Source organism: Mastomys coucha, unplaced genomic scaffold (assembly GCF_008632895.1).
Source record: "Mastomys coucha isolate ucsf_1 unplaced genomic scaffold, UCSF_Mcou_1 pScaffold15, whole genome shotgun sequence".
Classification (NCBI taxonomy): Eukaryota; Metazoa; Chordata; class Mammalia; order Rodentia; family Muridae; genus Mastomys; species Mastomys coucha.
In genome coordinates, this window is record NW_022196897.1 from 25,887,393 (window position 1) to 25,903,091 (window position 15,699).

Consider the following 15,699-nt stretch of genomic DNA (forward strand, 5'->3'; position numbering starts at 1 on the left):
GACAGTGGATCCCCCTAGATAGTTGGGATTAGTCGAGCTTGTTTGGATAAACTTGAAATCAAGGCCTTCTCTAGGTAGACAGCTAGATGTAGCTACCGAGTTTCCAGCTGCCTCCTCCTTTCATCCCCAAACAACTGCAGATTCACAGTAGCTATCACAGCCACAGGCTATGTCACATACATAAGTACAAAATTAAAGGCTGCTAAAAGAAGCCTTTGTAAGTCTTAGTGCTAAAATAAGGAATCTGTACTGCTTGGTTTATACAAATTATTCTAGCACTACCAGTATGGAACTGAACCTATCAGTTAACAAGGCATGTTAATCAAGGCTCCTAGCTTCTTCTGATGGACAGGATCATGGTTTAGTAATTCACCTAACCTCCACTTATTAGCTCTTGCATGAGGATAATAGCTGGAAATGTTGAAAAGGAAATAGCAGCCTTTATTTATCCAGTGCCACGGAATGTTAGATAGATACCACCAACAAACACTGCAATCAGAAAGTGGAAATCAAAGTGTAAATATTAGACCTGTTTTGGAAGGAGTATTACTTAGGAATTGATTAAACAGGGTTCCACTGCACAGCCATCTCTATTTCATAACTAATATTTCTCACATCTATAATATAATTGCAGTGAAAGGAGGACAGAAGGGGGAGTCGGGACTGAGGAAACTTACAGTCAGAACACACTGATGGCATTCTGTTACTGAGACAGAAGGCAGGTGATATGAATGAAACACTAGCAAAATAAGAAAACTATGTAAGAGGTTTTCTAAAATCTAGCATTCAATATTTTACTCTTTTTACTCTTTATTCTTCAGAAGGATAGCAAAATATAAGAAAAGAATTCAACCTCATATATGTTTTATTTTACTCCAGTTTCAACACATATGAACTAGCAATTACTGTGGCTGCCTGAGATAAACTAAGGACAGCAACTGGACCAGCCTAGGTTTGCACATTTTCTAGAATTCTTCTGTGACCCATGTTTGTAAGTCCTTTTCTTTTCTTATGTAATGTCAAGTCACACAAGGCAGCTTTCAATCAAATCATTCACTCATCATCATGTATTTGCAGGAGTCAGCAGCAGAAGTCACTATTTCAAAGAGAAGGCCTAAAGTACTGAAGCTATTCTGAAGCTTATTGCTATAGGCTTCATTTCTTGGACAACTTAAACCTAAAGATCTGTTTAAGAACATGCCCCTTTTGCTCCAAAGAGTCTGTAGTAAATATTTCAGAACTTGGGATCACTTACCTTTTCTATCACACAGTCTACTTTTAAAACCACTAATAAGGGTCAAAAGGAAACAATAACATAATTTGAAAGTGATATAAAAAAGCAACAACATATTCTCAAAGCCAAGCACGGCAGCAAACACTTGCAACCCTAGTACTCAAGAAGCTGAGGCACGAGGATCATGAACTTGAAAAAAAAACTGAGCTACACAGTGAGACACTGTCTCAAAACACCAACACCACCACCCATCCCAACACACACATTAAAAAACAAAAACTATTACTAAAAACACTAGTGCCAGTTTTCTAGTCAGAATCTGACTTGCTGACTACAGTGAGCAAACCTGAGTAAAATGCCAGCCATACAAAATGAAGAGGAGAATGAGGAGAAAGAAAAGAAAAAAGGACAAGAAGAGGGGGAAGGTGAAAGGAGAAAAAAGGGGAGAGAGAGAGAGAAAGAGAGAAAGAGAGAGAGAGAAGATGAGAACTAATATTACAAAGACTCAGCAGTATCCCAAATTCCAGAAACCCCTAAAACAGTGATTCTTAACCTGTGGGTCATGACCTCTTTGGGGATCAAATGACCCTTTCATAGGGGTCACATATGAGATATCCTGCATATCAAATATACATTATGATTCAAACAGTAGCAAAATTACAGTTATGAAATAGCAATGAATTAATTTTATAGTGAACAGTTACCACAACATGAGAATTGTATTAAAGGATTGCAGCATTAGAAAAGTTGAGAAGCATTTTCCTAGGAGGTAAAAGGACATTGCTAACCATACTGGTTCCATGGTGAACCAGCAATCACATGTGACTGTTTCTAAACAGCCAAATGTCTACTAAAGGCCTTTTAACAGAACACTTCTTAAAATATAAAACAAAACTGTAAGATTATTTCCCAGCACCTAGCATTCACAACTGTTTTGTGGCTAAACCTATCACAAAAGCATTTCCTCCTTTCGTTCACAATCCCCAAGTGAGGTCCATGGCTTTTCTAAGCAAACAATTCCATGGTCTCTGAATTTGTCACCATCTTTCCACTTGAGATTCATTCTGTTTGTAATTATTTCTGAAGCAGCATTGGGGTGAGGGCAGCTTTCCTACTGCCCCACTCACTACTCTGTCTTATTCCATTACTTGTCCAACGTTCTGTTAGATGAAGAAAGTGAAAAGCCTTCTTCCTGGACCCCTCTCAAACCACTTTCCGTTTAATCCATTTTCTGGGACTTTCACTTTCTTCCCTGTTTGCAGCCTTCTCTACCTACACTGTAGTTTTCACAGGTAGATTAGCCAACTCAGTCCTCTGTTCTGGACAGCCTTCCCAGTTCTAGGCCCAAGTTCAACATGTCAAAGATCCAGACTCACCAGCTATACAGCTCTGACCTATTCCATCTGAAAAAGAAAGGCTCTCAGAGTACCACTGATTCTTTCTGGGAGTAGATGATCCATTTGTGTGAGATTTAAACACTCACAATGGTTACTGGATTTCAAGATAACTTGTGAAGAAATACTTTGAGGTCCCTGAAACCTTTAAAAGTGATTGAAAATACGGCAGAGAGTAAAGCAGCCCCTAAAATCAGATCTAGTTTAAGACCATCTTAGAAGGAAATGACAATATTTTCCTAAGTGTGTCATCTAAGCATGTTGCTGAACAGGTTATTTAGTAGTAAACAATGTGCTGCAAACCAGGAATGAGACAAAGACACCGGGTATGGTGTGAACCTTGTCTACATGGAGTGTAAGATCTAACTGAAGAGACAGGTTAGTGAAATAAATGCATGGATGGATCATTCAAACTGCATAGGAACTGTGAGAGAAAAGAACAGAAAGCTTTAAACAAATAGTGGAGTTTAGATATATTCTGATTTTAATATCTGAATTTAGACATAAGAGTCATGAATAACTTCTCAGAAAGTGACAGAGGAAGCTCAAGGAGTGATAAGAAATTCATAAGGCAAGAATAGGTAAGAGATAGAGGGAGGCAACAGCAGCAGCAGGAGCAAAGGCTACTGAGCAAGAGACTCCAGGACATGAGCTTTAAGGAAGCCTGGCAAGAAAACAGAATGTCAAGTAAAAACAGATGGGATGGCAGAGGTCACAGCAGGAGGGACCCTATGTCCTGGAAGGGAGTGTTGACCCTGTGCTCATGCACTGGGCCTCACTGGAGGGTGTAGGGCCTTTTGCATCCCACCTGCACATGATTTTCCAACCCAGATCCACTCTCAGCCCATACAGGCTCTAGGCACTCAAGACTATTCTCCATGAGTTCTTCCTGTCTCTTGAGTTCCTATACGAATCAGTGAAAATTAGCTGCAAAGCCAGAGACTTGAATTTACTAGAAAATCAAGTGGTAAAAGTTAAGATTTATTTATGCATGGCATCAAAAATGAAAGGAATGAAGAAGACTATTCAAGCCAATATGTGTATTAGTAGTTTTTATTGTTTATTATTCATATCTAAGAATATGGATTATATAGATAATTTGAAAGACTATATTGGTATAAAGTATAAATTTTATCTGAGTATGAAACAAGCATATCTAAACTTTGGATTTTTTTTCTCATATGCCAGTGGTCATCTGTTTTTTGGGGTGTGTGTGTAAGTGGCTACTAAAAAGAAACTGAGACTCGGATCTTACAATAAAGTTCTACCTATGTTCAGTGAGTCCATTACTAATCTCATAAAAAAGTTATCCTCTTGTACATGAATTCTACCTTGAACATGAATGAAATTAGCTTCATATACACCGGTGGAGGAATAGAAGACACTGCATCTCATACCTTATTTGGTTAGCATTCTGTCTCCCCAGTTTCAAATACATAGCTGCAGCTTGCAGGAGCAGTCCACTATGCTGACTGAAGCTAAAGCCTGTCACCTACCTTATTTTCTAGTTGCAACTATAGAATTAAAGATTTATGCTAAAGGATCTTAGAAAGGAGCATACTTACTCCTCTATCATACCTGTGTTTCCCTGTAATATGTAGCCTAGGATGTTTACAAGTATTAGGTTAGATGCTGCGGTATACCAAAGCATTAAAAGAAAGAGAGAATAGCTTGTCTGGAAGACAAAGAAAGAGTGCCTATTTTACCTAGCTGAATTGAGATGAAAAACTGAAAAAGATTGTTGGAAGACTTAGTTTTCAATCACCTAATGTCAGGCTCATCATCTAAATTATTCCTTTGCATTCTAGGACTTAACAATTTCAGATATCATCACCTTCGTATGAAGCATCAAAACCTTCTCTATGTTTTACTTCCCTTGTGTTACAAATGGAGATTTCATAAATTTTTTAATTTGTCCTATCTTGCTTAAATTCTAAGCTCACAGGTCACAGTGTGAACACTATTTAGTTGTTTAATATTATGAATAAAAATTTTTTATCTTAGCATCCATGCACAGTACAAGACCCAGTCCAAGAGCCATGAATGTAAAACAGGCAAGCATCCTAGCTTCCTGCCTAGAGGAGGAAGTTACATGGGCAAGTGTTAAGTGTCTTGGGTTTTCTGATAGAAATACAGGCAAGGCAGGGAATAGAGAAATGTCTTAGCAATTAAGAGCATTGGCTACCTTTGAATTCCAAAAACCCACATGGTAGCTCACAACCTTTTGTAACTCCAGTTTCAGGAAGTCTAATACTTTTTATGGCCTTTGTGGGCACCAGGCACATGGGACACAGATATACATGTGGGTAAAAAATCCATAAACATAAAATAATTTTATTTAAGTAAAAGAAATATGGCCATGGAAAAAGGGAAGTAGTCTAGAGATACAAAAGAGGTGGCTTGTAAACCCCCACCTTTAAAAATGAGTCAGTATTTGCCAGGTAGGTGAGCTGTGTAAGAAGATTTTATGGATAAAGCAATGTGAAACATTACATCTCATGTTTGCCAAGGTTGATAGGAAATAAGTAATCCTTGATAAATATAATTTTCTTCAAAGACAATACTGTGTATGACTTCTAACCCCACATACACACACAAAAGAAATAATCTCAATATTTTTATAAATTCCTTTCATTTCCACTCACCAAGTCCTGCCCCATGCCCACAGTTTGGACTTCTTATTATGTCACATTTGAAATCTGAAACTGACTGAAGTTAGTTAGAAATTATAATGGCCAGAGGAATGTTTGCCATACTACATATAATTATTTCAAAATGAAAGGTACCCTAGTAATACAAAGCCCATACACAACCAAAAAAGGACAAGGTCCAGTAATACAAGGACAGTGGGACCTATTAATACATTTCTGAGGTTTTCAGCACCAGAGTCTTGACATATAGATTTTACAACTGCAATAAAAAGTTTAAAGTACCTGAAACCCCTTTGTCACCATTTTAAAAGCTTTTACATTTTTAGTACATCTCAGTACATAAATATGCAAGGATGGTTCCCCATTCTTTCTTTCCTTGGCAAATAACTTGTGATCTCCTTTATGACTTCAAAGTTCATTCTGAACAGTATAGGCTTATCAAGGAAAACTTGAACTGACTTCCTGGATCTAGAAATCTAGAGGCTAAGGTTATCTATCATACTCAACCTCAGCAATTGTTAAAAGCATTAAACATTAGCTTGCTACCTTAAATCTACTTCTAATAACAATAGAGAATCTGCAGTTGCTGGTTACAATTAGGCACCAGGTTGTCTTCTTGTTTTGTTTCCACTTCATGAACTTTTTATTCACTTAATTCTGACCCAGATCCTGAAAGATCTTTACTGTGCTGATCTCTAGTTTACACGGGAGGAAGTGAAATCTCAATGTGTAAATGGCAGAGCTGAGATTTAACATCAAACACAGCCTGCATCCAATGTGCATGTTCTTAATTACCACTCTCATGTTTCTTCAGCACTCACATAGGTGACACTATTCACCAAGCCGCTGCCCAGTCTAAAACTAGCCACAGCCGTCTCTATGCCTAGAAATGCTCTCAAAAACAGGGCCAGGGAATTGTTGCAGCCAATAAAGACACTTGCTGTCAAGCCTGCCAGCCTATGCTCCATCTACAGAACCCACATGGTTGAAAGATAGAACTGATTTCCATAAGGTGTCTTCTAGCTTTCCCACACAAACACATATACCCAAAACAAAAAAATATAAGTAATTTAATTACTTAATTTAAAATTAATCAAAAACTAGACCTAGTTCAGTGATAATATTATTGGGTAATTTCTAAAAATAAGGCCAGCCATCTCCTAGTACCCTCAGACACTTAAATTTTTAAAGGTTTGTTTTATTATTATTATTTTATGTGTATAGATGTTTTGTCTGTATTTATGTCTGTACACCAAGTGGGTGCCTGGTTTCTACAGAGGCCAGAAGAGGACATTGGCTCCCTAGAACTAGAGTTATAAAGAGCTGTGAGCTTCCATAAGTTTGATGGTAATTGAACCTGGGTCCTCTGGAAGAGCAGTCAATGCTTTTAATCATCAAGTCATCGGTCCAGCCCCAACACTTACATTGTAATGTTTTTTTTTGGGGGGGGGAGAAAGAATGAAAACAAAACAACACTTCTATTAACAATACATAAGTAAGGATTACATGATGGCACGGCTATAATCCCAACATGAGGCAGGAGACCATGACTTCAAATTGAACCTGGCTACAGGGCAAAATTGTGCCTCAACAAATAAAATGAGTAAATCATATATGGACCAATAGATATTTGATCTGGATACATGCATCCATCTTCAAGCCAATGAATTGTTTCAACAGCTATAATACAATATACTAAAACAGTCACACTATGTGCAATAATAGGACCTTATATCCTGCTCCAAGAAAACTCTGCAGCAAGGTACTTTTACAGCTATTAGGTTTACAATGCCTCTCAGGTTGAAGGGATTGAGAATTTATATTTGTTCATAAAAAAATTACAATTCCACCTACAGTGCCAGAATGCCAAATTATTTATTACTCACTTTCATTCTTTGTTCATCCATTCATTCTATCTATCTATCTATCTATCTATCTATCTATCTATCTATCTACCTATCTATCTATCTATCTGGTTTTGTGCTGTGGTAATTGTCACTGTTGTATTTTCTTCCTCCATTTTCATCTTCTTTTTTATCTTCGTCATCTCAACTCATATTTCCTTGGTATAGTTACAACTGGGGTCTTAGAATATATGACAATATCTGAAGCTTGATTAATGTTGCATTTCATCTAACTAAAGCCAAAGTGGTGAAAAATAGTACTTCAATTTTCACAAAATATTCAAACTACTTATGAGTATAAATTGGGTGTGGTCATGCACTCCTTTAATCCCCAGCAAGTGAGCTCCAGAGCAGCCAGGGCTACCCTACCCTACCCTACACTAAGAAACCACATAGATGGATGGATGGATGGATGGATGGATGGATAGATGGATGGATGGATGGATGGATGGATGGATGGATGGATGGATGGATGGATGGATGGATAGGTGGATAGGTAGGATGGATGGTAGGATGGATAGGAAGGAAGGAAGGAAGGAAGGAAGGAAGGAAGGAAGGAAGGAAGGAAGGAAGGAAGGAAAGAAGGAAGGAAGGAAGGGAAAGATAATAGCTGATATAGATGTAGATGCAGATCTATGAAAAGTGACTGGGATATTTAGTTAAAAGCCCCATAAGTAAACAGCCAATCTTAGAAAGTACATATGTAACATGGGTCTAAAAGATATTATTTCTTTAGGGTAGCTCTCTAACATTTTCCACGTGAACTCTGTACCACTCTTGATGATTTTCCTATCATCTATGGCACCATCACTCAACATTGCCAACATCAGGTATTCTGACCAGGCCACTATTCCATGAGTATCAATGCACTCTAGCCATAAGTTACTTCTACAGCCTACTACTGACCAGAAATATAGTCTACTGTTCTTTTCTTCCTCCTTCCTTACATATTATCTGACCTATGCTCTACAAATTTACCAATGTCTGTACAAATCAAACCTTCTCTCCTAGACTGGTTTTTTACCATCAAAAACAGCAATAAGGAGGAAAAGGCAGAAAGGATAGTTCCTTATTACTATATTAATGTTAAGACTTGGATGTTGTAGGGGCTGGGGAGATGACTCAGTGGTTAAGAGTACTGACTGCTCTTCCAGAGGTCCTGAATTCAATTCCCAGCAACCACATGGTAGCTCACAACCATCTGCAATGGGATCTGATGCTCTCTTCTGGTGTGTTCTGGCATGTAGAGCAGCTACAATGTACTCATATACATAAAATAAATAAATAAATCTTTATTTAAAAAAACTGGGATGTTAAATTATTTTAAAGCTTAATCTATTTCACCATCTGTAGTGGCTATTCCTGGTTGTCAACTTGACTATATCTGAAATGAACTACAATCCAGAATTAGAAGGCTCACCTGTGGCCCTAATCTGGAGGCTGAGAGATACAAATTTCTAACCTGAATCTGGGCATGGAGATCTTGAGGCATAGTGGCTATGAATCCCAGAAGATTAAGATAGTTCAAGGTCATCTGGGATTAAAGGTGTGGTACCACACACCTTTAATCTGGGCCACACTTTTTGCTGGAGACCTATATAAGGACATTGGAAGAAGGAAGGCTTGCTGTGCTTGTCCTTCTTGCCTTGTGGGACTGAGCAACTGCTATATCCTTGGACTTCCATTCACCGCTGCTGCTGACCTTTGTTGGGAGTTGGACTACAGACTGTAAGTCATCAATAAATTCCTTTACTACATAGAGACTACCATAAGTTCTGTGACTCTAGAGAACCCTGACTAATAAACCATCATTTAAGCAAATCCTATGAATGAAATGCAAACACGTCCAGATTCTATTCTGTGGTATCCAGTGCCATAAAACACTTGCTACTTCCAGTTATATGGAAGGCAGACAAGTATAAGACCAATCAGTGAGACACTGGTCATAGACAAAAAGTTTTCAAATATGAAAAGGAAGCCATGGAAGGAAGTGGGCAGGAAGGCAAGAGGAAAGCAAGGGAGCCCAGAAGGGAGAAAAGGAGATCACCAAGAATTAATTTTAAAGTGTCTTAATTAAAAGCAATACTATATGTGCTGATTAAAAAAAAAAAAAGTAAGTTTGCAAGATCACATGAAACTCACAATTCAAAGTGAACCTAATCTGAGTAGACAGCATCAGGGGGCAAGAACTGCAAAAGCAAGAAAGTTCTGAAGTTTCCAGAGAAATGGGGTATGCCCAAGTGTAATTCGTTCTTCTGTGTGTGTCACAAAGCCCATATCTCAGTTCCAACCTCAGCCTCTATTTACGACTGTAACAGATGAGGGCTCTCTTCTCCATGCTTGCCTGCCTGATAATAACAGGAAAAGTCAAGTAATGTCCCTTGTTTTGTATTTTGTATAAGGATTATACATTGTATTATATAAAGTAAATCAGGGCTATCTTTTTAGTAAAAATTTTAGGAAGTGTGGATTACATATACAATTTTCTTATTAAATGGGATTATTCATTCAATCAATATATAATAAGTTCTGCAACAGAATGCTTTATCTGTTTTTGTCTACAAGTAATTGAAAGAAAGTAGTATGAAGCTTTTTATATGCTGGACCTCATCAAGAGAATGACGCAATCATCAGTAGCCAAGTAGAATGCTCATTTAAATACTATCACTATTACCTCTCAAATCAGAGTCTTCCAATCAATTCACCAAGGTTATCTGTGGATAATTAGAAGCTTAGGAAATGTTTTCTATAGAGCATATCTACAACACAAATATGAAAATCCATATTTAAGCAACTGCATGCTACTTCAGAAATCACAATTTCCATCACAATTAGCCCAAATTATGTAACATATTTATAGTTTTTAGTATTGATATTTATTTACTTTAATTTGCTTCTCAATTGTGAACTTTGAAATCACCTACATCATGTGAAACCACAAAAGAAAGAGCACCTTAACTCTGTCTCGAAAAACCAAAAAAAAAAAAAAAAAAGCACCTTTTTATTTTTCCCAATGTACCATGTTTCTACATTGCTTACACAAGCTGTACAAAAAACCCTGTTAGTTTCTATATAAAGATTTCCATAAATTTTTTTATAGTTTCTAGAAATGCATAAAAATTACTGGTTTCATTATAACCTGTATTTTGATGCCAGTGGAAGGAAAAATTACCTGTGACTCTATTAGCAATCTGTAGAATGGGGGTGGGCAGTTGTGCACAAACCCCTCTTTCCAGGACACTCTGATACTATTTCATCAAAATTTATATGTGCACTTGGCGAAAAAACTTCTTGTATCCTCAAATCTAATCATCACTGTTAGAACAAATGGGCTATAAAAAGTGCAAAATTGTAAGAACAAAATAATTATGTTTTATGATAAGAAATAATCATATTGTGACTAGTATGCTTTAAAATCCTATGTAATGCCTGTTTCACTTGATATAGTACAATGTTATTTATGGAACTATCAGATAGGTTACTATATATTTATTTCATAATATCTTATGCTATGCATCAATAACTATTACCAATTTGTAATCCTGAAAAAATATGTATTGTTTTGAAGCCAATAATGGGCTTTTGAGGAGAGTAGCAACCATTTGCAAATATGTAAATTTAACTATTGTTTTACCCTTAATTCAATCAGTATTCACTAAAATGGTTCTAACGCAATAAAGTTTTACCAATTCTTTCCATAATTAGAAATGAATAGAGTAAACAAAATGACAAAAGTAAAAAAAAAAAGTACACCTGGTTGACTATAAAACTATAGTTTTATTCATGATTCACAAATACTCTTGGCTTTTCTTATTTCCTGTGTCTGACTGGCATGTTATCTTTGAGAACTGAGAAGGCTGAAAAGAAGAGACTTCCCCATAACCCAAAGTAAGGCAAAATCCATCCTCAATTTCATAACCTTAACTCTTTAAAAATTGTCTATTTTTTAATATATCTATGAAAAAGATAATTTTTTCATCTCACAATAAGCTGTTGGAAGGATTTTTTTTTCAAAAGTATGAGATCCTTTTCAAGTCAGAACCCTACCACTGTTGATAGTTTAGTATTTAAACTACTAAGCTTTAACAAAAGCAGATGAGTAACATGAACTCTGAAAAGCCCTTGCTTATCCCGATTTTTGTTGTTTGTTTTGCTCTTTTAAAAAATGCACTGCACATCTTCCAGGAATTAACAAAGCCTCTATTTTCAGGCTTAAAAATAGCAGGCTTACTAGACTTTTAGTGAAATATTGAGTGCTACAGTGATTTAATGGTTTTAAACCATAGATGTCATTGTGGTCTGACTGTGTCACAGAGAAGTTAAAGAAGGAAAAAAATGGGGCACAGAGAAATCACTTTGTCAGTAATTACAATCAAGAGCCCTAAAATGTGGCTCAGGCTGCTCATTACTTCTTCTTTCTGTATCAAGACCCTTATTTACATTTCAGATTACATTTTTTATGAAACAGTAAGATCTATCAGAGCTGAGAGGACCGAAATAATGAGGGGAAAACATTTTAATAAAACGTGTTGGGTCTGCATTACTTCCGTGACAGAAAGAAAGGCTTCCTCTATAGTGATGGATCATTTATTCTGCTTCTAAACGAGGAGCAAAAAGATGAAACTGATGAACTTTTACTGCCCATTTGTCTTTAGCAGACAATTAAGACAGAGAAGATCAAAATGGATTATCATACCATGCAGACAACTGGCCCAACAGTAATACATCTCTGAGACCACAGATTTGTAACTCTCTTTTATCCCTCCCCTTTCTTCTTACTTCTTTTTCCACTCTAAAGGCAGTGCTAGCTTTGTGGCTCAAGGAGAGCCAAAAGGCTGGTCATCATTATTCAGTCACAGATGTCAATCTAACCTCCCTTTTTTCTCAGTTTCTAAAGCAGTGAGGCACAATAATTTGTGACAGATTCTTTTACTGTAAGGTACAAAGAACACACAGAATAAAACATCTAGCATCAGCCGGCATCTCTGATCAAGTGTGAGGGAACATGGAAAATACACTATATGTAAAAACAAGCTATGGTAGTTTAGGTGAATGAGGAGAGAAAACTAGGGGGAGAGGGTATGAGGAGGAGGGAACCAGAGTGTTCACACCCACCTACACAGTAATAAGCGCTATATTGGATGGAGAATTATCTTAAATATTCCTTAAGGACTACAACACAAATGTTTTAATATCTGAAATGCTGTAGTTAAAGTTTACACATAATAGAAATATTTCCAAGAATCTTTTATAATGGTATATGAAATAGACAGATAATTTGAATAGTATACAGGAGAGACATAATTTGGTTTACTGAAACAAATGATAATGTGAACAAAGTTTATGAATTGAGACTATAATGATTTTTAAAGGCAAATAAAAATAAGTATTCTTCATTCTCTTTCATAGTAGATATGATTCCTTAAGTACATTTTTTGGAAAGTTGAAAATAATATCTTCAAAAACCAAGTAGAAATGTCTCGTTTCCTGAGTTGTTTGGGGCCAAGAAGGCAAAGTATACATCTTAAAAGTTTGAGAAGATGCTAAACAACATTATTTTGTGTACATTCTTGTAGGTTTCCCTTAACAGGTCTGGATCTCAGATCCAACACTGTGTCATTCCTCCAAAGGAGCCAGACACCTCTATCCTGTGAGCCTTTAAAGATAACCACAGCTATTACTTCATAAATGCTTACTATAATTTTAATCATACAAGAAATGTGTGTGAGGCCATCTATTGACAAGGGTAAAAGACTGACTTTACTACACAGTTAACATTACATTAGCCAGCTGGACTCAACATGAAATGACAATGCAGAAAACAGTCTAGATTTCTCTGTGGATACTCATATGCATGTATAACACATACACACACACACATCCTCTTCAAACACATGATGAATACACACATGCACTCAGGCGAAATGAACACAGATGCTAAAACGCCTGATGTGTTCCAGTAGTTTCTTCTGAGTAGTAAAATACTGGAATGGCTTATATTTTCTTTATGCTTCTTAAGCTTTACTTTTGTTTGACATCTATTTTCTAGAGTTTTGTTACAAACTTATTACCTATGCAATTTCTAAAGTTATATTCTTAAAAAAAAAAATCATGTCATTCTAAGCTTTCTCCTACAGAACAGTCTCTCCCTGGATAATGCAGATCAGGAATCACAAAGGTTATTTACCTACTTAAAAAAAAATTAAGAACAATCATTTCCTTAAGGACTATGACCATCATTGAATTATAAACAATAGTTTTTCATCCTATAGATAATTACTTAAAGAAAGATGTTCAGTAATTTTATTAAAGTCCTATAATCTTTGGGTTGTATTATTTAATTGAAAGGACTTAATCTCGTAGCAACTTAAAGCATGATTAAAAATTTAACTCTACTAGTAGAAGATGGAGAGGTGAGGTAAGATTTTAATTTATTTTTTAAATCTTATTTTAATCTTGAGGTCACACACAAAGTAGACCAGATCAGCTCTCCTGGATTCTTATCCCCCAAAGCCTTATTATAAAACATGCCACTGAAGAGCTTATATGCCTGGTCACACTGTCATCCCTGTTTTTAAAAAGACTATAAGACACCTTGCTCTCTCTATGACAGGCTACAATACAAAGATGCTATCATTGCCCTGAGTGATTCTTTCCCATGATATTTACCCTCACTCAAGGACTGGTAACAGAAAACCTTGAATGAATGCATTAGGAACAAGCTTTGTGCACAATATTGTGCTTGTGTGAAAGCTCTGATAAAGTTGCCAAAGATAAAGTGTGATAGCATTGTTGTTAATGATGCTTTTTTTAATATTTAAAAAGTATGTCAAATTGCAAATTTGAACTAAAAATGCAATGAGCCAAATAAAGCTACAAAGTGCCTTCAGTATTCCTTGGGGTAGAAAATGGAGAATCAATGTATAACCTGGAACCAGCTATAAAAAGAAGAGAGACATGAGACTGTCAGCACTGTTATTGTTTGCTGGAACTTGAAAAGTGAAGGAATCACCTGGGTAGCATCAATACTCCTTCTCATGGGCAGCACTACTTTCCCCTACAGATACCTTTTTATTCCAGTATGGCAACAGACAGTGTCACCTCTACTGCAAATCGTTATGAGCCTTCCTCCCCTTTTGGTCAGACTGCTTGACTACTTAAATAATATATTTAAAAACAAAAACAAAAACAAAAAATCACTTCAGTTTATTGGCACCTGTGAAAGAATTTCCTACTAACCTATAGGCAGCAACACATCTAACATGGTATCTCTTGCTTAGTTGCTATACACAACCCTCTGAAGGAAACCCCAAATCTAGCATTAATATTTTCAACCCCACTTCACTGCTTTACTTTTTGTCTTTGGTTCCTAATTACCATTTCTATTCCTTTCTAAAACTTCATTTATCTCTTTCAGTTAAAAAGAACAGTAATAATATGTTGAACAACTCTGAAATAAATTTTGTCATGTAAAAAATTAATTACGCATTCCAAACCTGGTCACTGTAGTCCTCCGGGAATTGCCTCTGCACCTCAGGATCTGTAAATAATTGACAGATAATATTAATTGGCTTTGGATTAGTGAGCAAGCAGAGGATCACACATTAATATTTGATCAGAAGATGATAGCAGCCCTGGCAGGGGATCCAAGGGGGGCAGCTGAGGCTGCTATGCTGATGAGCACAAGGAAGGCCTCAGCAAGGCACTCCCATTGCCCTCCTCCAGAAATACAAAAAAGAAAAATTTTAAAGGCCTGATGCTTCTGTTAACTTTAGACTATTACCTAATGTGAAAATCTTGCCAGCTGCAAATTGCCCTCAATATTTTTCCAAAGAAAATGAGTCTTAAACCTGCTTGACTTTTCTTCTCTAATCAGCAGCCTCCTTTTCATCGTTACAGATGTTGTCCTGATAAACCTTAAGTACCAGACAGACTCGGGAGAAAAGGACAGCAAGGGAAGAATTTTTTCAAGGAACAAATATAAAAGTCAGCACTTTGAAAAATAAAACATATCCTTTCCGCAGTGCTTATGAAAACAAAGCCACAACTAGGGAAGTTTCCTTCAAAACAAAACCAGCATTATTGGTCTGTCAGTATAAAATCAAGTATTATAAGAAGTGACATTATTAGGCTTGGGTAGAAACTATAAAAATATAAAAGTGAAAATATCTCTTCTGACCACCTCTGTAGTTACTAAAGGGGTCACTTCATTCTTAAGTTGTAACTGTAAGACAATGCTAAGTCTGTTAAGTCAACACATACATGTACCATGTAAAAGCTAATAGCATTACAACTACAACCCATTAGGAAAGCATGTAAGCTTTTCAGTAAGAAAAAGACTTGGGGGTTGGAGCAATGGCTCAGCAGTTAAGGTTACTCACTGCTTTTGCAGAGATCCTGAGTTCAATTCCCAGCAATCAAATCTGCCATGGGATCCGATACTCTCTTCTGGTGTGTCTGAAGATAGCTTACAGTACATGCATGCGTGTGTGTGTGTGTGTGTGTGTGTGTGTGTG

The 15,699-nt window shown here is 36.5% G+C and overlaps 1 protein-coding gene across 17 annotated transcripts in view; it reads right to left on the reverse strand.

Moving 5' to 3' along the window:
• Window positions 1-15,699, reverse strand: part of Dennd1a (DENN domain containing 1A) — a 486,221-nt gene that overhangs the window by 347,180 nt on the left and 123,342 nt on the right. For 15 of the 17 annotated variants that reach the window (XM_031370095.1, XM_031370085.1, XM_031370082.1 and 12 more), the window contains one exon: window positions 14,680-14,723. The exons of the other annotated variants lie outside the window; for them this stretch is intronic. In XM_031370095.1, coding sequence (XP_031225955.1) covers window positions 14,680-14,723 — 44 coding nt within the window. The remainder of the gene's footprint in view (window positions 1-14,679; window positions 14,724-15,699) is intronic. 17 annotated transcript variants of the gene reach the window in all.